Source organism: Epargyreus clarus, unplaced genomic scaffold, assembly GCF_041222505.1.
Source record: "Epargyreus clarus isolate Ecla_fem2 unplaced genomic scaffold, WU_Ecla_fem_2.2 ptg000031l, whole genome shotgun sequence".
Classification (NCBI taxonomy): Eukaryota; Metazoa; Arthropoda; class Insecta; order Lepidoptera; family Hesperiidae; genus Epargyreus; species Epargyreus clarus.
In genome coordinates this window covers 9,169,903-9,197,104 of record NW_027332236.1, presented here as the reverse complement: position 1 = coordinate 9,197,104, position 27,202 = coordinate 9,169,903, and the positions used below count along the sequence as shown (strand labels likewise).

The window sequence follows — 27,202 nt, the reverse complement described above, 5'->3', positions numbered from 1 at the left end:
TTTTAAAACAAAAATCAATTATCTTAAAATATCAAATCCATTCGTACCCTCTACACTCCGCCCTCTTTTCTGGAGGGTGGCGAAGACGGACCCAAATAAAAAAGACAAAAATACAACCGAAGGGACTGTTAGACCAATCAAGAAAATTACGAATTGTACTGTACCTTTATGTATTTATGTCGTGAAATATTTTTGAAAAATACACTTTTTGTAATGAAGAAATAGCAATTGAAACTGTAGTATACCTTATAGTAACTCCCACTAATGGACATCTAAAATCAACCCGAGATAGAATTGGAGCTACTCATATGGCTTAGACCATGGTTGGAACGTGTAATGAAGTGTGTGTCTCTTATCACATCCTTCAAACGAGAACACAGCAACGTAAAGGATCACACAGGTAAAAACAGATGTAAAATTAGAACTTGAACGTTTAACACATTGGACAAACGTACATATTGTTAAAATATCTGGTTAATGATTAAAGTATGAAGACGATATATCCCGCGTAAAACTGCTAGTCCGCTCTGAATATAGAAATGAATCGCGTTGCCATAGCAAATTGTATGACTACACCTGCTCGTACTAGCATTAACTTCAATGCGGACTAGCAGTTTGGCGCGGACTACACCTACTTATCTTTTGTACAGTAAAATTTCGCGAAGAATAGATAATCTCTTTCCTTTGGATACGGTAAAAAACACAAAAAACTGTGCGCAAATGTCGAAAATATTTTAAATGAACTATTTAAAATAAAATAAAAATCAAATATGTTTGAATAAATTTCACTAATAAAACTGTAAAATCTTTATAACATTTATTTTCTTTCCTTTATTTATTCAATTATTTGCATTATTTTAAATACCCACACCTAACTTGTAACGGTGTATTGAACAGTGCATAATAATTTCCTTATTTTGATTTATTAATAGAGTTTACATAAACATGATATGTATTATTGTTTTATGAAACATAATTTTAACTTTAAGTTGGAAGATTTGTATAACGCAATTTACTAAAAAAACATTTATAATATAGAAGTAGCAAACCAGCACGCAGTATACTAGATGGTAAGTTGGCACTGTCACCCATATATCTATAATCAACTTCAGATAGGATAAGAGACCTGCCTGAGATTGTCCGCAGATGCGATGCTACCCTGCAGCACTAAGTAAGATACCCTCACATAAGTCTCCCCTTTACGACGACACCCTTCAAATTTAAATACAACAGTGCTTAACCATGTTGTTATAAGGCAGAAATAGGTGTGACAGTAGTGCCTTCGGAACCAAATGACAACGTTGAAGGTGATAGAACTCAGATTTCATAAAAAAATATTGTGTATACAATTATTATTTGTATTAAATTTAAATTGCATAAACTTTGCTCAGCATAAAGTTTCGCAAACTAAAACAAATAGAAATGGAATAACAAAAATTTTAATCATGGAAAATTCCAATCCAAACGCAATAAAACTCGGAGCAAGTCCACAATGGATTTACGACTGGAAAAAGTTTGAAAATGGAATGGAATTTTCAACAGCCATAGCCCCACGTGTGTAAAACTAAAGCATTCATACAAAATTTACAGTTTTTAAACAACTTCACTAGTAATCCAATTACGGTGTATTTTCGAGCGAAATTTTAACAACGTTGAAAAATTTTCGAGTAAATTTTAGTTCGTTAACGTTTATAATGAACTTTGTCATAGAAGTCTTCATAAATGTATTTTCAATTATAAATTATTTGTAACAACATTTTTATAAAACTTTACAAATAATAAATAGAATAACATTAATAACTTTTTAAAATGTATCAGATATTTAAAAATTGTTTTTTGTGATTTATAAAGAAAGAAAGAAATATGTATTTCTGAATGTAATTTTAATTTTAAACGCACTTAGAATTTACCCTTACATAAATTTTCATTTAAAACAGTAGAAAGTTATATATTAAAGTTGCTACACATAAATTTAGAACAAAATACTAAATCTCCCCTTTTTCCCAATGGGCAGAGGATTTCTTTGCGGACAAAAATTTCCATTAAAAATTTTTCGAAAATGATAAGATGGATTACGTGCTCGGGTTACATTTATTCCCAGCGGTCCCAAGTTCATTATCCTCTTTACTTGAGGTTATTTTAGGGAGTTTTTATATGCGCGCAGTTTAGTAAATAAGTTTAGTAAGTAAATGATTTTACAGTCCGATTTACTACGTAAATAGGTAGTTTACTACCTACTTAGTTTCACGTTTCTGCAATGGTTTCAATTTATTATTTTTTTTTTTGTAGTTATATTGGTAAATGTATTATTATGACATGTGACATGTATAAAACTATCTGCTTAGTAATTTAAATAATATGACAAAGATTTAAAAGTATTTTAAAAATAAAATCTAAGCATAGTTATGGTCACATTTTATTTCAAATCTACTTTAAATAGATTACTCTCACATGATTTTATAAAATACTGTAATTTAAAAATATTTAACTTAAAGCTTCAGTTTTGGACGTGGTTGCTATGATTCAGTGCAATAATTATATCGAATAGTCATATTCTCCAGTACCTACCTGAATAGCATAGCTGTCATTGGCTCTTTTCATATGCATAGCATTCATATTATTACATTTGCAATTGTCTACAATACCTAATTACAATACCTAAATAATTATGAGTGCCATATTCAGTATAATTAGTCTAAAACAAAATCAAACAACGGAATTAAGCCCGCGTTATCATTTATTGGACAACGTTTAGTTTAATTTAAAGGAAATATTGGAGGCCACCGCAACACTGCGGTTTTCGTTGCATTGCTCGGTAGCTATGTAGGTTTTCTATCTCATTTTATTATTTACTAAAATACATGCGAACCCACAGGAAAACGATAGCAATTTCATGGAATAAATCTAAAATTAATATGATTTTGCAGTTTTTTTTTGAGGTAGCCGTGACGGTGTAACGGAAACGGTAACGCTGAAGCGTTACGAATTATGATACAATAAATATATATAAGTATGATGTAATATGCACCAATCATTTTATAATGTTTTTTCTTTTGTAAAAGTTTTATCACACGTCTTTTTATGTGCTCATATTGCACCTACATGGTTCAATTGTAACTAAGAACCATCTAGAGAGACTCACAAACACCAAAAAACTAAATTAAGTTTCAATAAACGAATTTAGAAAAAAATTACAAACACACGCCCGAATTTTATATAAAGATTACAAGTTTCCGCGGGCAGGGACCGTGGAATATGGCTAAGGACGAAATTTTGGTCCATTAAATCGCCGAATCGGATCACTGGGCCCGCCAGTTTACGCCGGTGGTAATTTATTTAATTTCTTTTTAACTTCTTTTTGTAAAAGATATATTAAAATCATACATAATTATAATACTATAACTTAAGTACTAGATTTTATTTACAAGATGCTAAGGGGTTGCTGCCGCCTAATAGACATCTGTAACTAATTCTATATAGAACAGATTCTATCCGAATCATACTGATTCGATCTTCTGAAAGTATTATTAAATAATATCCAGTAAAATATTTTCTGTAAGAACCTCTTTTCTGAAGTAAAGTAAAAATATCAGGTGGAAAGTTCCGAGATCTTCCACTTGGGTGGACTGGCAGATAAAACTCAGAACAAGGAAGCACAAATTCTGAGAAGCGGTTATTTTTATTATTCATTTGAAAATTGGATCAAATTGTAAGTTGATTTGTAAAAGAACAACGGTGTTAATATGTAAAATAGAAAAAAATCTACTCTGAATTTTTGGGCTATAAATTTAAATTTTAGATAGATAGAGATAGATAGATAGATTATTTATTTCAAGAACTTAAGCAACAACAACAAATTATAACAATGAAATCCAAAAATACACATATGGAAACACAAACTTAATTATGAACTTATTGACTAAATTTTTTTAAGAAATAAAATTACACAAAATATAAAAAAAAAAACTGAAAATAATAAAGTAAATTAAAAAATAAATACTCGAGTATAAAATACATAATCGAGTGTTGCAGCTAAAGTCTGTGAAAAAGGTTCCGGAGCTCAGAAAAAAACCGAGATTGGATCTCGGCAACTGATTTTCAGCCCGGACCGTATGCGAACGTTGCTCGGAAGGCTGTGCAGTATACATCGTGCCAAGTGTTGTAAACGGGAGAAAAAAAGAAAAAATTCTTCTACCCTTTTTTTTATTAATTTTATATTAACCTACTATAAACATTGTGATGCTCAATAAGTGCCGTTTTGTGTTACAAAAGTGAACTAATATTAAGAAAATTACGATTACGTGTAAGAACGAGTATGTTAAACGAAAAGTTAGTATATCTGTTATCTACGTTCTATTAGAGTATTTAATTTAACCTTGTATTATATGTAGTTTAATTTTTTAAGGTGCCGAAGCGTAAGGAAGGATGCTGGAACATGCTATGTGCGAATAATAAAGTATAACCTACAATTGAACAGATTACAGATTAGATTTATTGTAATTTTAAATTACCGAAACAAGTCCGAATTACTAAAAATTGTCGTGTATTATTATGATATACCTACATATAAGTAAAAGTAAAAAAATGAAGCTAATAGAAAAATATTATTCACAATACATTTATTTAAGTTGATTATTTTCCGAATGCACGCACAAATTATCTGTAAAATAAAATTATTTTACGAAACAAAATGATTTTATCAATAAAAATAAAACGCAATTGTTTAAAATCAGAAAACAATAAAAGTAAAATTTGAAATTTTATAAAATTTTAACTTAAATTTAAACAACAATAAATTTTTATAATAAATTCTGTGAAAAATCACAGGTGGCAACTTCGAATCTCTTCCAATTGAGCGGACGGACGATATTAAACTGAGAACGGAGGTAAAAATTCTGAACAAAGACACCCGGTGTTGGCGAATATTTCTCTAATTTACCAACTTTGCCCCTTTCTTAACTGTTGAGAAGTTTTTTTATTAAACTAGCCTCCTGGACCCGATTCTTTGTTGCTCGAACATTTAATTTGTTACTTTCTTTGTAACGTGTAAAGTTTTAATGTAAGTTAGCGTAAATTACTTACGGGTCAAAGAAATAGGGACTCTTCTATTTATTTCTTCGTAAACTATTTATTTATTATTTTGTTATATTTAGCATTTTTCTTACTACTACCCTATGTCTGGGCATGGGTTCCTACTCAGTATAAGATTTAGGCCGTAGATTGTCATAAATGTTAAGTGTTGTTTGTTTGTTTGTAGAATGTAAAATGAAAAATCTAATCCGCAACACATTATTTTCCCACTGTTGGGCAGATTTTTTAAAGCAAGTCCACTATTATACGCACATCGAAATATCGGTGGTGTCCGCCCGGAATTCGAACCTCGGACCCCTCAAAGAGAAGACCCAACTTACTAGGCCGTAAGTAAACACTGTTTGGAATCAGTTAAAGATAAATATGTGACCGAGAATCGAACCCCAGACTCTAACAGACATTGAGACGTCGAAACATAACATCGATCCATATTGTGTTAAGCGAGATTAACAAATAACAATTATTAAAAATTTCAATAAAGTATAAAGAAATCGTCTATGCTTTGTCTCACCCTTTAGATTTGAAAGGGACAAAACACTGCAAAAAGTCACCCCAATTTATAGTCACATTGGATACTATTCAAATGTAGAGTAAGGTTTCTAAAATCTATCATTGAATACGCATAACTAACTAATATTTGATCCCGGAACTCTAATTTAAGTAGACAATATTTTTATCAGCATATTACTATGGGTAGTAGAGCTAGATAGAGTTAAAGAAACAAATCATAATTGACTTAAAAAGACTTAACTTCTAAGTAAGGTTGTCTTGGATTTGATTCCACTTTCCTTTGACTAGCTACTAGAGTTGGTAGAGTAATGTAGAGCCGAATTTATTTATGCATTCATTTTACATTTCAACTTAAATACACGCGTCAGTAGCGATTCAGTTTTACATTAATTATTTACTCTACCAACTGTCCTTTCCACGCACGCACCTATTAAACTCTACATTACAGATAAAACAGAGCTCTACAAATTATTCGCCGATCGTATATAAACTGTATATTTTAACCACCGGCCATGTGCACACATGTAGAGGCGACTCTACATATACTCTACATAGTCATCGCGCAATTGGGGGTGCACGGGGGGATAGTGGAAATCAATACAATCATTGCGACGCAACCTACAATGATCCCGTGACAAGCTCGCGGGTACTTTATCGGTATATGTATGTAGAGTTTGGGGTAATGGACGCATACATCTTGAAACTAAGGTGAATTGCGTGTAGAGTATGGATGTAGACGGGTGGAATAGGGGTAGCAAAAATGTTTAGTTATAAAACGTAATGATTTAAACGCGTCTTTTGTCAGGATTATGTCCAGCTGTGGGAAAATTTGTGGGATAGCATATGTAGACGTCATCGTGGTAAAAAAAATGCATGAGATAAGTTAAGAACTTTTTAAGTAAGAAAGTAGTTACATGAAGCCTATTTTTTGTAATATAGAAGTAGCAGACGAGCATGCAGTCCAATGGTAAGTGGCTACTGCCGCCCATGGACATCTGCAATCAACCACAGAGAGGATTAGATCTCTACCTCAGGTCGGCCACAGAGGCACTACTAAAGAATGTCTCCCTTACCACATCCTTCAAACCAGAACACAGCAGAGCTTAACACAGCTGTTATTAGGTAGAAACATTACCATTATGTTATAAACTCAATTATAGTCCGCGTCAAACTGCTAGTCCGCTCTGAAGTTGAGAGCAGGTGTAGTCATACAATTTACTATGGCGACGCGATTCATTTCTATATTCAGAGCGGACTAGCAGTTTTACGCGGACTATACCAGCTTTATTTTAATACATATTATTATGATTGTTAAACCAACCTCTAGTCACCCTAAAAGCCTAGTCTACCACGGAAGTAACTATATATAGGTTGGGGTAAATGGGGTATATGAAACTCGAACCCGGCGTCTGGGTAGGTACTACATGTATATAAGTAGGTAGTTTGATGTCTACTCTCTAGGATAGCTACGATAGCCTAGTGGTTGGAATCTTAGTCTTAAGATCGGGAGGTCCGAGTATCGAATCGTAGACCTCTGATTGTACAAATAATGTGTATATTACAAATTATTTATCAGTTGGCTAAACGGCGAAGGAAAACTTTGTGAAGAAACTTGTACCCTTACCATGAGTTTTTAAGATTTGACAAATATGACTGTTTTGGTATTTGTTTACGTATTTGCCCATACAATTTCCAATCAGCGCCCCTAGCGGATTGTATCTGAACTATAGTGCCAGTAACGTAACATTAAATGTCTATATTGACAAAATGGCGCTTTACGTTTTGTTTCTCTTTTCTGCGAACATGTGAAGCAGACAGAAAGACTTGAGCACGTACTTATTGTTACGTTTACTCAGTCTACTGAAGCAAACGGAACAGAATATTGAATTGAGTAAACGTAACATAAAATTGTGGGATGTTTTGAAAACTCATGGTAAGGGTACTGTAAGTTATGAAACGAATGGTTCTCAAGGATGTATGAAGCCTACTAATTTGCACTTAGCCAGCGTGGTTGACTATGGCCTAAACCCTACTCTGAAAGGGAACCTGTGCCCAGCAGTGGGACAGCAATTGTTTTACAATATGACTCTCCATAGAGAAAATCAGAGGTTGGGAAGCCTGGGATTTGAGCCTCGGACCCCTCGATTGAGAGGCAGAGTTTCTTAACCACTAGGCTATCACTGCCAATTAAATACTTAATAAAAAGAAAATTATTTGAAGTCAAAATAAAGTAATTATTAATTAACCAAGTAATATTTGTAATCTATTAAACATTCTAACCTTGAAATCAATGCAGTGAACAAACATTATTTATTATACGTCATTAACAATCAAATTATTATTATATTATACATATGACACAAATATTATTTGTTATTCGGCATAATTTGATATAAGCATAACATAACAAATTCTTTGCCGTTGATTTCCTTGTAATTTTCCTGCAAACTTTTAAAGTAAACAAATTGTTGTATATTAAATAGATACAACTGTTGTGTTGTGCGAAACATTTCTTTTGTTCCAATTCTGTTGTTTTTACGACTGTGAGACGTTGGTTTCATCGTTAACTGTTAGCGAAGAAAATATATATTTTTGTATTGTCTGGCGTGCAAATCTCATAGTTTACTTTACCGTTTAAGCAAGTAATAATTACCTTTTTACTTCTTCTTACTTCGAAAACTAAGAGGTGTGGCGAGGTTTAGATTTGAACCTCGGACGAATAAGAAATATTTCGTATCACTCATTCTATTATAAACTGGTAGTTGGTAAATAATTTACAATTTTAGCATTTTTTTTGTAATAGACAAACATTCAAATAACTGATGTGCTTTAGCTACAAGTAAGTACATACATAATATCGTTTTTAGCAGAAATATGACGGTATTATATTCTGATTTGAAAAATGTTGATTGGAAATACCCTCTTCAACATAAACTCATTATTATACATAATACATATTATTATACATACTGGGCACGGATCACAGAATGGAAGGATTAGACTCTCTTACCAAAAACTATTGCATAAAATCAATTGAACTTATTCACACACAAGCCTTGCTATATCAGCTGTAAAAACATATAATGACAATGCGACTTAAGTGTGAAGTTAGCTGTGAAAAAATAGAATTAAATCCTCCATCGGGAAAAACGAAATTACTTTCCGAACAACCCAATAGATTCGTATTCGTATTCGAGTATTCGGTTACTTACCTACATGAGACATCATTATACAAAATAACTGTATTGTGTTGTAATATCATGTTCCTACTTCCTCTCAAATTCGCTCAAAATAAAACAGAAAAAAAAATCCAGACTCACAAGCGAAAATATAATTACGCTAAAAATTCGCTATACAAGCGATATACATTCTATCGCTTTAAATATACCGTTCTTAGTGAAGCAAGTACCTAAGGCCGAGTTCATCCAAGTGTTTTTTGTCTCATTGTCATGCAAACTCGCTGAAATAATTGACAACACAACAAAAAGGCCCATCGGCTGTTTTTCGTCATTCGGCCCTATTAAGGCCGAGTAGTTAAGTAAGTACGTAATAAGTGTTTTTTGTTTTTGTTCTTGTTTGGATTTTTGTTCTGTTCTGTTTGAGTTAATGATTGTTTTTTGTTTTGTTTTTTGTTATCATTCTAAGTTACTTTGAGACCACCCTGTAGGTGCTTCATTAGGGTTTAAAGGTAGTAGTACCGTTTGTGGTTCAACTCCGGCGGCACCACCGCCACACCTATTCCTGCCTCATAATAGCAGCGTTAAACGCTGCTGTGTTTCGGTTTGAAGGGTGTGGTAAGAGACATACTTTTCCGAGGCGTTCCAGCTTAGTCCTCTGGGTTAGTGGCGCATTTTGGACGACTTTAGGTAGTAATCTAATCTTATCTGGGGTTGATTACAGATGTCCATGAGCGGCAGTAGCCACTTACCATCAGATGGTTCACATGCTCGTCTGCTACTTCTATTTAAAAAAATCTAATCCTATCTAGGTTTATTACAGATGTCCATAGAAAGCAGTAGCCTACAAAGCTATGCGAACTCTACCAATCCGCTCTTGACGCGGTGGACGGTAGTGGGACAATATGGGTACATGACAGTTTGGTGCCGCAATTACTTTAATTTTGTACATAATAACACATTTGTCGTGTATGAAAAACCGTCGCATAGAAAAGGGGTGACAATTACAAACGGTTTATAAGAAATTAGTGAAGACTGTACTCTATAATTTGTATTGTCGGACCAATAATTAGGTTTGTGTAGAGTTGAAGAAAGTGTCTGTAACTTTGATTTAATTTTATGGAGGTTTTATGGGTTTTTTAATATTATTGAAGCAGGAAGCGAGGGTGAAGTCCACCTGATGGGAAATGAGATAGAGTTCTACCACCTTTTAAGTGAAGACAAGATACAAAAATCCAGATCTTTAAATTGAATTCATAATTTATTAAACCAGTAATAAGGGCTAGAACTCTACATAGTGGCGTTACTAATTTTATGAAGGTTTTATGTGACTCTATGTATAATTTTGTACACATTCACGTATCTAAATAAGTTATTTATCGGTCGATGAATAAGACCAAAACTCTACATATTAACTCTACATGAGTTAAATCAATTTATATGATTTTTACAGTCCAAAAACACATAACCATGGGCCGCAGTGGCCACTTACCATAAAATATATATCATCAACTACTTCAGTAATATAAAAAAAACTTTGCATATGATTTTTTCAGTATGAGTTTTTTATTACGAAACTATTTTCCGTCATAAATTACCAATTCTATTAACTATCGCCTTGTCAAACAATGCACAATCGACTCTACGTGGAACTGACAGCAAACTGACAATTAAAGAACTCTACCAATGGTAGAGAATATTTTTTTAATTACACTCGCTTATTTATGCCTTTGTGTGGTGAAAAAACGTGGGAAAAACGACAGGATAATTATAGGCTGCCGAGGTGTGAACACACTGTGTTTCACCGTGTTGGCTACTTTTTGACTTATTTTGTATGTGGAATAAAATTAAGAAGGTTTTAGAAGATTTATACAGTAAAGGGGCTGTGGAGTGGACATTGTCAAGATTTTCAAACAAAAATCTTCAATATATTTCACACTAAAGGGTACTGTTTCGGATTGATTAACGGTTGACATATAAGATAGATCGCCTTATTACGGATTGATCATAGCTAAGTTCAATTTGCCTGACCTGGGATAGAACCTGGAACACTACGCATTAGGTTAGTATAGTGACGAATTTTCCACGCGGATCATATTCTATCGCGGTATATGGCAACAAATCAGGTTTGAGAAAAAAAAATAGATTTTGAAAAAATCAAAGATAATGAAAAATAAGAAGATTTTTAAGGGAATATTTCGTGACGAAGTGTACCTCGCTGTATCTTTATAACGTTTTTAAATTCTACACGTTCAACGTGGGTTTTAGTGGACAATGTTCCTAACGAGCACATTTGGACTCCTAGCAGTGCGACTGCAATAGAGGCTTTGAAAAAAATTACAAGTTACGACAAAAGAACACACGAAAATTCTATAACGCATTCAAACAAATCCAAATATCTAAGAAGTAAATCTACACTATTCATTATTAAAATCTACATCTAAAAACCAACCATAAAACAATCAAACATTAACCAATCAAACAGGTTGCATAATCGTTCCATTAAGCGTAAAAAACTATTATCAATGCGCCTCCAACGCCGCCCATTGGCTATTTCGAACGTGGAAAAACACGTGTTTTTTTTTCTAAGCAACGTAGAATGTACGTTGCGTCCAATCCTCGTTGCGATTGGTCGAGAGTTAGCACACGGCGTTCTATTGGACAATTTTTTTCCCCCGTTGAACGTAAGCGAAATTTTTTCCGCGGAAAACCCGGCCAATGAACGAACGTAGTTTTAATTATAAAAGTTGTTCCGCCGTTCATTCTTTTTACGGACGCCGGTTTATCATACGTTTTTGTGATCTATTGGTCTGTTTTACTAGCGATAGTTTATGCGATAAAACTATATTGTACATTGGAACGTTTACATGGTCATGTGTAGACAGTGGAACTTTTACGACGCTTCTGGGTTCAATTTTGGCACAAATATTCAAGTAATATATCCATATTTTTTCCTAGTAATAATTTGGAAAATAATTTTTACCACTTTTTGTCACTTGTTTATATATCAGTCTCGGTCGTTTGTATATATGAAATTACACATACAAACAAATAAATACCTATATTGTAAAGCCTACACAGACACGTAAATTTACTATTTATCCTCTAAATAATTTAAAATTGAATCCTCTTATTTACCGAATGGAAATACATTACCTACACAAAAGTCGCCAAAATATGTATCCATAAATATTTCAAATTTTCAATTTATGTTCAAAATATCAACTGCACTTATTTTCAGGTCTGAATTATTGGTTAATTGGTTTTATCCTCAAATACATACATACAATTTGAGCGATATAAAATATATTTACGTAAACTTTAAAATAATTCCAAACTTCATCAGTATTTTTTTCAAAATATTTATTTGAATTAATTGATTCTTTATTTTGTATTTAAAAAGTTTTCTTCATTTGAAACATTTTCTTTCATTCAACTTTGTTCTTTATTTAAATTGTTTCTTTTCTTTATTCGAACTTATTCTTAATTTGAAATGAGCAGACAAAAGAAACATTTTACAAAGAACGAAAGCCCTAAAATGAATCAACGATATTTTTAGACGAAATATCTCGTAATGCGAATCTGTTTTATAATGGCGGGCGTGTTTAAATTTGGAATTGTAGACACATCCCGTATGCAAGATGTATGCGCCATATTTTAGTTCGTATATTTATTCGAGTAATGGTCGACCTAAGATCGACCTGTTTAGAACGATTCTGAGATAGCAAGGTCTATGAATACTTTGTATAAAAGCTATTGCAAGCGAATTGTTTTGTGCAAATTATTAAATACATTTATTTTGAAGTAAGTAATGGGAAATTGTATATATCACTTGTTTTAACGATAAAAGTTGATTTTTACCAAGAAACTTGCGATATTTTTAAGAATTATGTAAAAAATTCTAAAAGTTGTTTGGAGTATATTCATTTTTACTTGGCCAGAGTGGTGTAATACGGCTTACACCCTGTTCACCCTGGGAGGAGATATATGCCCAAGACTGGGACAGATATGATTTTTTTTAAAGAACAGGTTTTCATAAGATTACCTTACTGTTACATTTCTAATATTGAAAAATAGAAGTGTTCGAGATTCAAAAGATGGATGTTCAGCAAGACAGTCGAAATTTTAAGCCAATAGTTTACAACTGACAGTATATTTTTTAAATTCTCATTTATTATTTCAATTTCATGTTTTTTAAATTATATTAGGGATTTTAAATATTTTATTGTAATGCACGGTATTCTTGAATAAAAACTACGTAGCATAACATTCTATACTCTGTCTTTCTTTAATTAGTGGACGTGTGCATGCTAATGCATGAAAAAATTACTTTATATATTTTTTATTTTTTATATGTGTGACTGAGTATCTGTATGCACTTTCACGTATGTGTAGCATATGTGTGAGTGTGTGTCTCTTAACCTAAACTGACCTGTATGCAACCTCGTGTGCTGTTGCACGTGGCTGAGCTGTTTAAACCGGCGATCACAGTAGGAGCACTTGTACGGCTTCTCCCCCGTGTGCACCCGTATGTGCTGCACCAGCTGATGGTTGGAGCTGAAGGACTTGAGGCACTGCTGACACTGGTGCGGCTTCACCTCCCCGCCGAGGCCCCGCTGCAGCTCCCGTGCATGCATCTGCATTGCGTTCTTGTGCATGAAGATCTGTGGACATGAATGCTATGTAGATTCACATAAAACATAAAACAAAAGAGAGGATTTGTAGAATATTTTGATGGTAAATATTTTTTGAGGATGTTTTGTAGAGAGTAGTCGGTAAGCAGTTTCTTAATATTTTTTCTCGGGACTTTATATATGAAGATCTGTTGACGATAACAGGACCAGATTTTGACGCTAAACATTTTTTTAAAAATGTTTTGTAGAGCATGGACCATAAATATTTTTAATTGGTGAATATTTTAATTATTTCGGCCGTGTCGTTGGCCCATTATAGTCCCACTGCTGGGCATGGGTCTCATTGCAAAATGAGATTGGTTTAAGCCAGAATTGACCTCACTGAACAAGTATGAAATTGTATACTTCTCATAGGTACATCGTAGAACCTATTTTTTAAATAATTCTCTAGTATGTAGGTTTCTTCCAGCACTTTTATAACAAGTATTTATTAATACACACATAACTCAAAAGCCAGAGGTCTGGGATTCGAACCTGTGACCCCACAACGGAACATATCGTTTAAGCCTATCTTAGCCCACTCTTCATAAAAGCAGCGATATTATGTTATAGTTAAAGCAGAAATAGATGTGCGGTGGTGCCTCCGAAGTCAAATAAAGCCTTAACCTCCGTTACTTAAAAGTTTTATTTTAATGCTTACGGTCGTACAAATCAATATCTACTGCATTTATATTACCAATTTTAATAAATATTATTATAATATAATAATTATTTTCTTTATAGCAACTTATGATAGTATATCTTATTATACACAACTAGGGTGCAAGATAGGAATAGATGCTTATTCAATGATACATTTTTTTCCTTGAAGACTTTGGGACCCCTAAAACCCTTACGTAGATAAAATAACCTGATAAAAAAATGGAACTATAACTATTCACCCTTGCAATACATCTTTAAAAACTATCCAATTTCTAAAGATAATAAAAATAATGAAAATAGGTACTTATTCAAAAAATTATAATACTGTTCCGCTATATTCATACTTCCATACTAGAATATGCTGGGTTGTGGGTGCCATCGACACACACAACGACAAATATTTAAACCCAGGCCCAGAAAAAAATCTTAACTCATCATTTAAACATCTGTCTAACCGGGAATCCAACCAGTACTCCTCTATAAAAAAGACCCATATAGTAACCACTGTACGATACGTTAATAATTAAGTAATATAAGTTACTTCTTTGTTTTATTTTCTTAAAATACATAACGATCTTATATTTACTCAAAAATATAAATTAAACTAAAAACATATTTCATAATTGCTTTCGCTTTTAATTCTGGACGCAAAAATCTTTATGAATTTCTGAGTTAATTAACTATCGGCTACTTTTTGACGAAAAACATTTCCACTTAAAACTGAGTAAGTTAGTTAATAACATTAATCCTTCTCTAAAAAGCTAAAACTATTATCGGTTTTTCAATACCCTTTCTATCCAATCCATAAAAATTGTAATAGTTATTTTAGTTTAATAATGTAACGATAAATTGAAAACATATTGATTTTAAATTAAATGTTTATTGAGTCAAACATTTATAAACAAATGTAACAGTTGTTTTAATTTAATAATGTAACGATTAATTTAAAAAAAACATTGATTTGAAATGCTTATTAAAGCAAACATTTACAAAAAAATTAAGTTAAATAATATAACAATAAATTTTAAAAATGTTATGTTTATTGTGAAATAATTCGACAATATTTTCTTTAAATGTTAAAAATTTCAATTTTGATACATGTTTTGGATTTTTATCAGACATAATCGAATCTAACACCTTCATCTATACCTACACCGGCAGCTATATAGTCCCAAATTAGTCAACTTAGTCGTTAGGCGTATTCCTATAATTTATGTTTATTATTGCATCACTGCCTCCAGAAGACTAAGTTGCAACGCTTCGGATAAGTATGTCTTCCTTACCACACCCGTCGAAGCGAAACACAGTAGTGCCACACCGTTATAACACATAAATAACTATTACCTAGCGATAATATCACTTTAATCAAATACATAACAAATAAAAGTATATAGGAAGTCTATATGTAAGGTTCGCGTGTCGATGTCGGTCCATATGTTTGGCGCATAATATGTAGTAGTGTTAAGTTTCGCTCGAGGCGTCCTATAATTTTGCCATGGCAAAGAAATTGCTTTCCAAGTGTAAGGCAGATAAGGCGGAATTATAGAGACTTAAAATTATTTATCGCGGTGCTTAGTACGCTTGGGTTTGACGCTTGGAGAATGTTTTGAAAATAATATAAAATTCGCGTTTTAGTTGTGTACCTTATGTTTAGATTTAAAGGTTTGGTGGAGCGCCACCACTGATACGCAGGGTTTCAGGTTCGATCCTTGGATAGACAGACTGAATGATGATTTTTGATATCTGTACCCTTACCAGGAGTTTTTACGTTTCGACAAATATGACTGTTTTGGTATTTGTTTACGAATTTGCCCATACAAATTCCAATCAGCGCCCCTAGCGGATTGTGTCAGAACTAGGAAATCGTATGGGCCAATACGTAAACAAATACCAAAACAGTCATATTTGTCGAAACGTAAAAACTCTCTGGATATCTGCGTATTCGTGGCACCCACATGACAATTCTAGTGTGGGACTCTTAAGTCCCATTCTTATATAGAAAGGGTATTATTATTTTAGTTTTTTAAATGAAAAATAATCATACATTACTACAGTTCGAGCATTACATTTTAGGCTCGCAAATTTTTTTCGAAGCTATATATTACAAGTTAATCGAATAAATACCATTGAACGAGCAACTTTTGTATATATATAGTCTGAATGTCGGAAACGGCTTCAACGATTTGAATTTCATGAAAATTTAGTTTGCAGGGTATTTCGGAGGCGATAAATCAATCTAGCTAGCCTACATTTTTGAAAAACGTCGTTTAAAAAATACCGAGCAAAGCTTGGTCATCCAGTTATTTGCCCCTTAAATGGCAAAGGAAAACGAGAGTTAAAAAGTTTTTAAAGTAAAGAAACTATTATAGAAATATAAAAAAGCAAAATCATAAACTTCTTTTCGAGTTGAGGAAGGAAGCTGAATTTCTATATATAGGAAAAGATTATGATTTAATCATAGCTATGGTTTTAATTAAATGATTACCTAAATCAATGGCTGAGTCATAAGATAAGAGGAAATGAAAATTTTAATTTATTTTGCATAACCGCTCAATCAATTTATCAGAATAGTAATTTATGAATAAGTTTAAATTTAATTAAATTTACAATTGAAGTGTTTAATGCATTTTAATTATTTTTATTGTAAAACACTTGTAATAATGAATTAACGATTTTTCTTAAATTTTAAAATTTCTATAAAATAACACATAAAAATCACAATAAACCATAAAAAACAAGTCTGCTAAAAATAAATTTAAAGTAAAAAATGAATATTGACTTTTTGCACAACAATATTTGATTAATCAAATAAAAAATATTACCCATTTGAAATGTAAACAAGTCAATTTTCTTAACCTTGTGAATTTCGTAATAAATTTTATTAACACTCAACTACCTACACATAATAGTTACATACCTACTACCTAAATATATTAATTTAAAGCAATTTATAACCTCGTATCATCTATAAGAAAGTTAATCTTGGCCTAATCTCCGTCTATACGTGGGTATATTTATTGAAAACCCTTCGTTCCGACTGTAAAGAAACGACTTTAGGCACGCAACGGTACAATGTAGGCCATGAAAAGGTATAAATGTAAATTAGTTTTCTTATTATACGCTTGAATACGATGTGCACTTTAAATATCGTTTAAAATAAGAATTTAATAAAAGAAAATAAATAATTTTCAACAATTTGTAACATTAATTTTTATTAATAAAACATAACAAATATTATAAAAAATGTAAATACTTCAAAAATGTTACTTATTACCCGAGGACCATTTGTAATTATGCATTGTTCGTATTTATTTTTTGTTGACATGTTGAAAAAATCAAAAAAATATCGGTATAAAAAGCATACAAGTCTTTTTAAAACTGTTAATTGTAAAAGCCATAATGTTATCAAACACACATTTTTATTAATTACAATGTATCATTACCTGTGGCAAGAATCCCACATTTTGAATCAAGTTGTAATCCCACGGGGGGCAAAACATATTGTAACTTGAAAACACGACCATATACACCAAACATATATATCAGAATGTATACAGTTTGTTATACTACTGAAGCCGGTGTAAGGTACAGTGGGGTAAAATGGTCCACAGGTAAAACGGTTGTAATTGTAACGTTACAATGACGCAGTGGTTACCTTGGTAACTTATAGTTGTTTATTTTTACCGCGAGAGGCGCTATTTCTGTGGCATATAGATATTACAGTATTTTTTTAACTTTTCACTAATATGGATCTATATCGCCTCTATTACTGCTGGTTTTATTTCTTTAAGAGTTTTGTCAAATTTTAGATAATTCTAAAGAATGAAATTTCTTTATTATAAAATTACTTAATGTAATTTTACCTTTTGTTTGAGTAATAATACATGTCAGGTAGTGTATTAATACACCGGTGTCCCTAAATAAAGAAATATTGCTCATTATAAATTCACTTATAAATGTTCTCTTACGTTACGTTCGAGTATTAATACACGTCAGCTATATTAGTGGTTAGTAAAAAAAGAAAGAATAGAAACTGCATATCTTGTCTAAGTGCATACTTTTGAAAATTTTTTTTTTCAGAACAGATCTAATTTGATATAACTCAAGTAACAAACGAGCGAAGTTAATACACGATTACCCTTACAATCGGTGACCATTAGCGATGGTCACCATAAACTGTCGTTCATCTCCCTTCTAAGCTATTTTTCCTTTTAAAAGTCACCTGTCATCTAACAGTGTACATTTTTGCCTGAATATACCCATCCTTGTACTGAGCAGGAAAATCGAATAATAAACAATTATTATTCGCTTAAAAACTTTATTTTTAAGTTATCTCCTTTGCCATGGAAACATATTTTTCAGCTCGTTAAGTAACAGGAAAATAATGCAGAGATTTATTTCTGTATGTTTCAGAGTCGTTAATTAGTTACAGTTATACCTAAATATCAATAAGGAATATAGAATTGAATAATAAATAAAGTTAGTCGACCTGGTAGGTAAAACTGTAATCAATCCTACTTGAAGTCAGCCAAAGATGTGTTACTTGCACAGAGGACTAAGTTGTAATGCTTGTCGTAACGCCTAAAACCGGAGCAGCGCAAAACTGCTCTTATAAAACAGAAATAGGTATGGTAATGTTGCCTACAAAGTGAAACCACAAGGTTATAATGTAAAAAGTCCAGTTTTAGGGAGGGAGACTTTACCAAAGTCACCGACTAATCTTTAGCTACGCATGTTATCTTTAGATGAATCAGGGACGGTGCAGTACTGTGCATCCAGCTGTCCATCTCTAGAAGTGAACCTTTCAATAACCTTCTAACAATTTTTATAAGATTGTCGAAGTAAACTAGCTTCAAGTCCACCTGATGATAAAACTATTGAAGAAGAGATAGCGACCCTCTTAGTCCTCAAAAAACAATGAACTAATGAAAGGTTTTCAATAAATGGCATAATAAATGCCAAATGAGATTTAAATCCCATTAAAATCCAGTCACAGATACCAATGTTCTCTTATTTTACATCTGAAGATCAGGAAGGCGTTGTTCAGGAAGGAAGGTGTTGTTTAAAGTATAACACAATAAACTCCCCTGTGCAAATATAATGAAATAATCACCTTAAAATTGTGGTTTTCCTAAAATATTCCATTAATCTCTTGAGGAAATTATGATATAAAATTTATCATAATTTCCTTATTTCTTTCCATAAATATGCTTAAATATCCATTAAAATTACGCTAATTAACCACAAGGAAATATTAGTTCGAAAATACTATGTTATCCACCAAAATAATATTTACTTAAACTGAAAAAATCCCTTGCTGAAACAATGAAGGAAAAACATCGGGAGGAAACCTGCGCACCTAAGTGTTCTTAAAAAAGTTATATTACGTATGTGCAGTCTAACAATTCGTCCTGGATTCTACCAGCGTGGTGGACTATGGCCTCTCACTTTGAGAGGAGATGCATGCCCAGCCCGTGGAGTAGTAACGGATTGAATTCAGGGCTTCAGGAATGGCACTAGATAATCTTCAAACATACGTGGTCTTTTTTAAGGTGGCATAACTCTACGATTTTACTTCATAAGTACCACCACCAAACCTCTTTCGACCTTAATAGTAGAACTAGTATATTTTGATTTGAAGATTGTAGTAAGAAAGAGATGTATACAAAACATTTTTCAACGTGACTAAGTTAAAACGCCTCAGAAAAATCTTCTCCCTTACCTCTGCAAACCGAAACACAGCAGCGAACACTGTTATTAGGTAAAAGGTGTGGTACCTCTGGACTTAAACAAACAATTCTCCTTCTATATAATACATAAAAAATAGTAAACGATTGTTGCTAATCTATTGAGTTCCAATTCATGGTCGGTTGGATACGATTATATCAGTGTTTTAATGACAAGTCTTGATGATACACCGCGCCTACTGTTACGTAATCCTGATTTAAATGGCCTAACGATCTACCGATTACTAATGTTTTGTTAGTCATTTGTCGCTTATAGCTTGATTCTAGGTTGAAGTGAAACAAAGGAGTTTTTAGCCTTAAAATTAGTAAATTCTTTTTTTTTTATAAAAATGGTTTCTTTTGTGATTTGACTTTGTGGTGGCACAACTTGTGTGGGTGTTATTTTGTGTTAGTGTCGCTGATTTTATAAAAAATCTATACCCAACCACACCCTCTTTTTCGTGGGGAAACCCTTCAGGGGTTCCTCTCAGCTGCGGGGTAGCGGAGAGGATATGCGCGGCGATATATATGAGCGGCGTACCCAATCACACCCTACTGTAACCCACTCGTGTTTACCTCCTTAGGCAAATTTTCACTAGATTTTATGAAATATAGAGAGTTTAGGTATTTAATATTTTAAATTTATTGTTCTAAATAAAACCGAATAATAATTTATTGTATTTATAAACGCCCTATTTAGGAATACGTCTCTTTTTAGTTATAATCACAACTCTTGGAAGTTATAATGCTACTTATGCCCGAACGTACTGCACTTCAGTAAAAAATAAAATAACACTTCATATAGAAAAAATATTACCAATATATTAAATATATTTTTATTAACTAGTATACTTTTGTGTGCTCGCAAGTGTACCCTTTCACGCGTGTTAGAAAGTGGAACTAGACGTTTTGATCACGCAACGAAGAAATTGCAAAGAATTTATGGTTTTGATACGATATGATGCGGGGTCCCGGGTTCAGTTCCCGGTTGGTGTCGTGAGATATTGTACATTTACTAACGGTAATGTTCGCTTGTAAAGTTTATTGACTGGTTGGTTGGTTAGTAGATTTTGTTCGAGCTTGGGAAATTATTATGTAATGGTAAAGAAACCTTGTGTAATCTTTTTTATGTCGCACTGTTGAGCAAAGGTCTCTTACAATTAATGTAGGAGGCTTAGCATATTTAACCACGCTGTTCTAGTCCAAATTGGTGGTCCAAATTAGTAGTTTATAAAATAAGCGTTCCAATTTAGTCCTTAGATGTAACCCCAGATAAGATTATATTCCTACCCGAGATTGACCACAGATCGTCGCTATCCTTGAAGACTAAGCTGGAATGCCTCGGAAAAGTATGTCTCCCTTGCCACATCCTTCCAACACATCAGCGCTTAACACTGCTGTTATTAGGCTGAAATATGTGTGGCGGTGGTACCACCGTAGTCGAACAACAAAGGGTTCTACCACATACAACTATGGTATTGGTACTTTTTATTTAATTTTGCAAATTTCAGCTAATTTTTGCGTCATCAAATTTGTTGCTATTAAATATCAAAGAGCACGTAATATATACAGTTTTTCTTGTTTTTCTTAATAAATCAAATCAGAGGATCCCGTTACTGAATCGTTTTGTAAAACACTGCGTTAGCGGGTACGCGACTGGGAATCAGAATGGATGGAGTGCGTTAAAGCGGTAGGACATGTTAAAATAATATGACTACACGTGTGGCGGAGTTTATAGCGTTCTGTCGCGCAAAGGGTTCTCGGTTCGATCCCCTGCCAGACAGATATGTAAATTATGATTAGGAGATTTTTTGAGTTTGTGGTTACATTGTGACTCGGCGAAAATCAAACTTGAGACTATTGCGATTACGCTACGAGGATCGTTGGCTTTAAATATAAACAAACACTAAGTGACACTAACTATTATCTGATTTTAATTATTATGATATACGGTTATATAATCATAATTACTTCTACAAAATCATAATTATCATAAATATGTCTTCATTATCATAATACTCTTTGTAATCATAAAGGATTACTATTTTATATGTTTAGTAGTTTAATTAAATTAAAGTCTGAGATCCGAGAAAGGACATAGGATAGTTTTTATCCCGGAAATCCCACGGGAACTAGGGATGGCGATCCTTCCCGTTCTAAAGGTCCAGGCTTTCAATTTCTTTTTATGCTCTAATTTTCGCAATATTATATTTTCCCGCGCCTAGATGTTATCAAAAGTATAAGAAGTCGTTTTAATAATCAAAATTGATTACAGTGGTGGAATTAACTAAATTACAGTGTAATTTGGAGAGAAATATTTATATTTAGAGGAACCCAACGTCACCTCATATGTTAAAATCCGTCAAACCGTTTAAGCTGTAAAATAATGAGGCATCCATAAATACGCTCGAAAAACATTACCCTCCGCTGTTTGTTAACAATGTATTTTATTTCTATTTTTCTTCCGCTAAACTGATACATTTTAATTTTAAATATACTACCGTAGCAAGTATTGCCGCAGCGACGCACTCACTGGGTCCCCTCAAGGCGTAATTAGCGTCATAAAAATTGAGCGTTTACGCAAAAAAACCCGGTGAAAAATGTATGCGATATAATTTACGCGGGAGACATAACTCTTGCTTAAGAGCTTCCGAGCGGGTTGGGCTATTAGCTTCTGATGTTTTATTATGATTCTTCTCTATTGAGTATAAATGGGGTTAGATTAGGATTAAGGTACAGTATTCCGGGACTAGAATAGGGCTACGGTGTCCCCTGCCTGTCGTAAGAGGTGACTAAAATGGACCTTCTGGGGTTGCGGGAGCTCGAACCGTCCAGCAAGCAAAAACCGGTTAGGAGTAAGGTATCAAAATCACTAAGATTATTCCTACCTGAGGTCGGCCACAGACGCGCCGCTACCCCTGAGGACTAAGCTGGAATGCCTCAAAAAGTATGTTTCCAATACCATATCTTTCAAACACAATAGCGCTTAACACTGCTGTTATAGGCAGAAATATGTGGCGGTAGTGCCACCGAAATAACCTTCATTATTTCTACTAATTATTTTAAACCATTTAAAAATGATTTCTGATAATTAAAAGTCAAAATACTACCCTCACGTCACTTATAATTACCCCTTTCCACCCTTTTTACGTAAAATTATAAAGTACCGAGGAAGTGATAAAGTGATAATTGTCACTTTGACACCTGCTGTGTATTTTTAATCTGTTGACAGGCGTCATGACATATCCTGACGTGTGGGAAAGTACATTTGAATCATAGACTATTTTTGCACCCTATTCTATATCTATGGTTTGATATTGATGATGTGTGGATTGATATAGGTAAAAGGTTTTCTAATGTTTAAACTTAAGCTCTTATTAAAGGCTTTTACGCCTAAAAGCTTCTATAAAATATGATAAAAAGAGAAACAATGGAACTCATTATTACCTACCACACATAGGATATTTTTATATGTTTCGCAAACAATTAATGAAGCATTACAATTTAAAAATACTACTTCAAATTTACATTAAACTAGCTGACCCGGGAAACGTTGTGTTGCCATATAAGTAAAAAAATGTTAAGGGTGAACAACCCTTATAACTTAGGGGTATGAGAAATAGATAGTAGCCGATTCTCAGACCTACTGAACATACATATAAAATTTGGTGAAAATCGGTAAAGTCGTTTCGAAGGAGTACGGTAACTAACATTGTGACACGAGAATTTATATATAAGATTAATGATCAAATCCATACTCATTCACTAATAATTAACAATCATAATATAGATACAAAAATGTACGAGATAAAAACATAGCTTTTTTTATAATATAGGAGTAGCAGACGAGCATGCAGTCCACCTGATGATAAGTGGCTACTGCCGCCCATGGACATCTGTAATCAACCCCAGATAGAATTAGATATTCCTACCTGAGGTCGACCACAGATGCGCCGCTACCCCTGAGGACTGAGCTAGAACGCCTCGGAAAAGTATATCTCCCTTACCACACCCTTCAAATCAGAACACAGCAGCGCCTAACGCTGCTGTTATTAGGTAGAAATAACTACCTAGGTAGAAAAAGCTACCTAAAACGAATTAATTTTAGTATATAATAGTATTTATCATCCGCTATAATGAAATTAAACGAACGCAGCGCGTGCTTGCAATTATAAAGTTGATTTATTACAAACATTATGACGTAATAAAATAAAAAGAACGAGCCGGATAAAAACTGTGTCATCGAGACAGATTAAAAATAAACGGCCCGCAAAGAATTGAGTCAAGTTCGCGCGCTTTTTTATCTGTATACGTTTTTTCTGTACCTGCATTTTGTTTTTTATTTTTGTTCTTTGTGAAATAATTGCTGGCTAAGTAGGTAAGTATTATTAAAACATTTTTTTTATAAGATAGGAGTAGCAGACGAGCATGCGGTCCACCTGGTAAGTGGCTACTGCCGCCCATGGACATCCATAAACAACCCCAGATAGGATTAGATATTCCTTCCTGAGGTCGGAAACAGATGTGCCGCTACCCCTGAGGACTAAGCTGGAACGCCTCGGATAAGTAAGTCTCCCTTACCACACCCTTCAAACCAGAGCACAGCAGCGCTAACACTGTTATGAGGTACAAATAGGTGTGGCGGTGGTGCCGCCGGAGTCGAACCACAAAGGGTTCTACCACCTTCAAATTACCCAACTATTAAAAAATACCCTATGTCTCAGTCATAGTTTAGTTAAATCTAAGGACCATCTCTAATCCTAAAATTTAAAATAATACTCATCCTGATCCTAACTCAGCACTAATTCTAACTCTATCACTTGTTAAATCTAGCTCTAAATCAGACATTTGTCCTGACATTGATACTAAGTTGGTAAAAATAAACCCTTATCGATTAGATCATGCATAATGAGTGAGGCGGAGCGGTCACCATACGCGCAAAGGGTTCCAGGTTCGATCTCCGGTCGGTCATATATCTGAATGATGATAAGACATCTGTTCTGGGTCTGGGTGTTTGTGTATGTCTTTGTGTGTGTCCATGGCACCCATGATACAGAGAATCCTAGTGTGGGGCTGTGAGTGTAGAAAGCATTTATTTATTTAACTTAGTCCATATTCATCATCAACCCATTACTGTCCCACTGCTGGGGACGGGTCTCCTCTCAGAATGAGAAGGATCAGGCCATAGTCCACCGCGCTGGCCAAGTGCGAATTGATATATTTCACATAATGAAAAATCGGAGGTGCGTGCCGGGGATTTGAACCTCGGACCCCTCGATCAAGAGGCCGAGTTTCTTAACCACTAGGCTATCACTGCTCCAGTACTTGTCTATATTAGTAGGTACTAAGTAGGTAAAGTCCGCGTAAAGCTGCTAGTCCGCTCTGAATATAGAAATGAATCGCGTCGCCATAGCATGACTACACCTGCTCGCAACAACTTCAGGAGCGGACAAGCAGATTGGCGCGGACTATATTAAAACAACTAAAATTAAAATACAGAATACGTAGGTATTTTTAACCCTACAGATTATTCGCGATACAGATATTTCTTTCATTGTTTACTTAACCTTTAGGTCCAAGGGCGGTTATAAAAAGAACTTCGATGAGTAACGCCTACATAAAGGACTTTGTTTAAAAATGCATTTTTATAAACAATGAGAATGCTTTCGACTTATTCTTGGTAATTTACATTATTCTACATAATTTTTGAATAATATTGTGTTCAATATTTTGTTTTGCTGTATAGTATAATATAATATATAATAAATATATTTTTAGGGAAAATGGAAGAAAGGAAAATCAGTCTTAACCAATTTTCCTACCGCACAAATTTTGACAATTTAGGTAAGTATGAAAAAAAAAGCGTATTAATATAAAATTTGAAGGGTGACAGGAAATTGTTTAAACGTAAAGAAGATAAAGATTGAAGGATTTTTTTGACAATTTAAGCAGTCAACAAGTATCTTTTAAATTGATAGGCAAAATTGGTTAAAGGTAGGAATATTGAAGGTAGAGCCTTTTGTGGTTCGACTCCGTAGGCACCATCTAAATAGATCTGCTTAATAACAGCAGTGTTAAGCGCTGCTGTGTTCCGCTTTGAAGGATATGGCAAGGAAGACGTGTTTATTCCAAGCGGTTAAATTGGTCCTCAGGAGTAGTGTAATCCACCTGATGGTAAGTGGCTACTGCCGCCCATGGACATCTGTAATCAACTCCAGATAGGATTAAATATTCCTATCTGTGGTCGGCCACAGAAGCGCCGCTGCCCTGAGGACTAAGCTGGAACGCCTCGGAAAAGTATGTCTCCCTTACCACACCTATTTCTGCCTAATAACAGCAGCGCTTAACACTGCTGTTATTAGGCAGAAATAGGTGTGGCGGTGGTGCCGCTGGAGTCGAACCACAAAGTTTCTACACACTATCAATGTAACATTTTATTAGAATCAGTTAATCTACAATATAAATCAATACTTGATGTTTACCTAGTTCAGTTTGCACAGTTTTTGCTACAATTTCCTTTAGTAACAAGTTCTTTGACTGATTAACTGATTACTGTCACTTATCCACACATGGGTTTAGTACGCGAGTTTGCTCGTATGTAGTTTTTCGATTTTTCGAGGAACCCTAAATTTCTTGACTTATTGTAAGTGAATGGTGAAATCTATGCGAATTTAATGCTCAATTTATTCATTATTAACTGTCTATGTTTTTGTGAAAGTCTCATCTATATCTGTTTAGTGACTTTTAAAATGACTTTAGACAAACAAATAAAATAATAAACTATACTTTGGCTTAGTTTTTGAAAATTCTATTTTAGATTAATTACTACGCAACACAAGTCCAATCCAAATCTCCTAAGTAGTTTTTATGATTTTTTTTTAGAAAGTCATTTTTATAATAAAAGTAGCAGACGAGCATGCAGTCCACGTAATGGTAAGTGGCAACTGCTCATGGACATCTGTAACCAACTCCATATTGAACAGGGTTCTATCTGATCACAGATGCGTTGCCACTGATGACCTGAAGTCGTTTTTTTTTTATAATATGAGAGTAGCAGACGAGAATGCAGTCCACCTGATGGTAAGTGGCTACTGCCGCCCATAGACATCTGTAATCAACCCCAGATAGGATTAGATATTCCTACCTGAGGTCGGCCACAGATGCGCCGCTATCCCTGAGGACTAAGGTGGAACGCCTCGGAAAAGTCTGTCTCCCTTACCACACCCTTCACACCGGTACACAGCAGCGCTTAACACTGCCGTTATTAGGTAGAAATAGGTGTGGCGGTGGTGCCGCCGGAGTCGAACCACAAAGGGTTCTACCACCTTCAAACTAAGATAGTAAATAGATAAATAGATAGATA

The 27,202-nt window shown here is 33.8% G+C and overlaps 1 protein-coding gene across 2 annotated transcripts in view; it reads right to left on the bottom strand.

Annotated features, from left to right (window-relative positions):
• Nucleotides 1-27,202, bottom strand: part of LOC140754664 (uncharacterized) — a 140,996-nt gene that overhangs the window by 25,450 nt on the left and 88,344 nt on the right. For both annotated transcript variants that reach the window (XM_073089688.1, XM_073089689.1), the window contains exon 6: nt 13,210-13,441. In XM_073089688.1, coding sequence (XP_072945789.1) covers nt 13,210-13,441 — 232 coding nt within the window. The remainder of the gene's footprint in view (nt 1-13,209; nt 13,442-27,202) is intronic.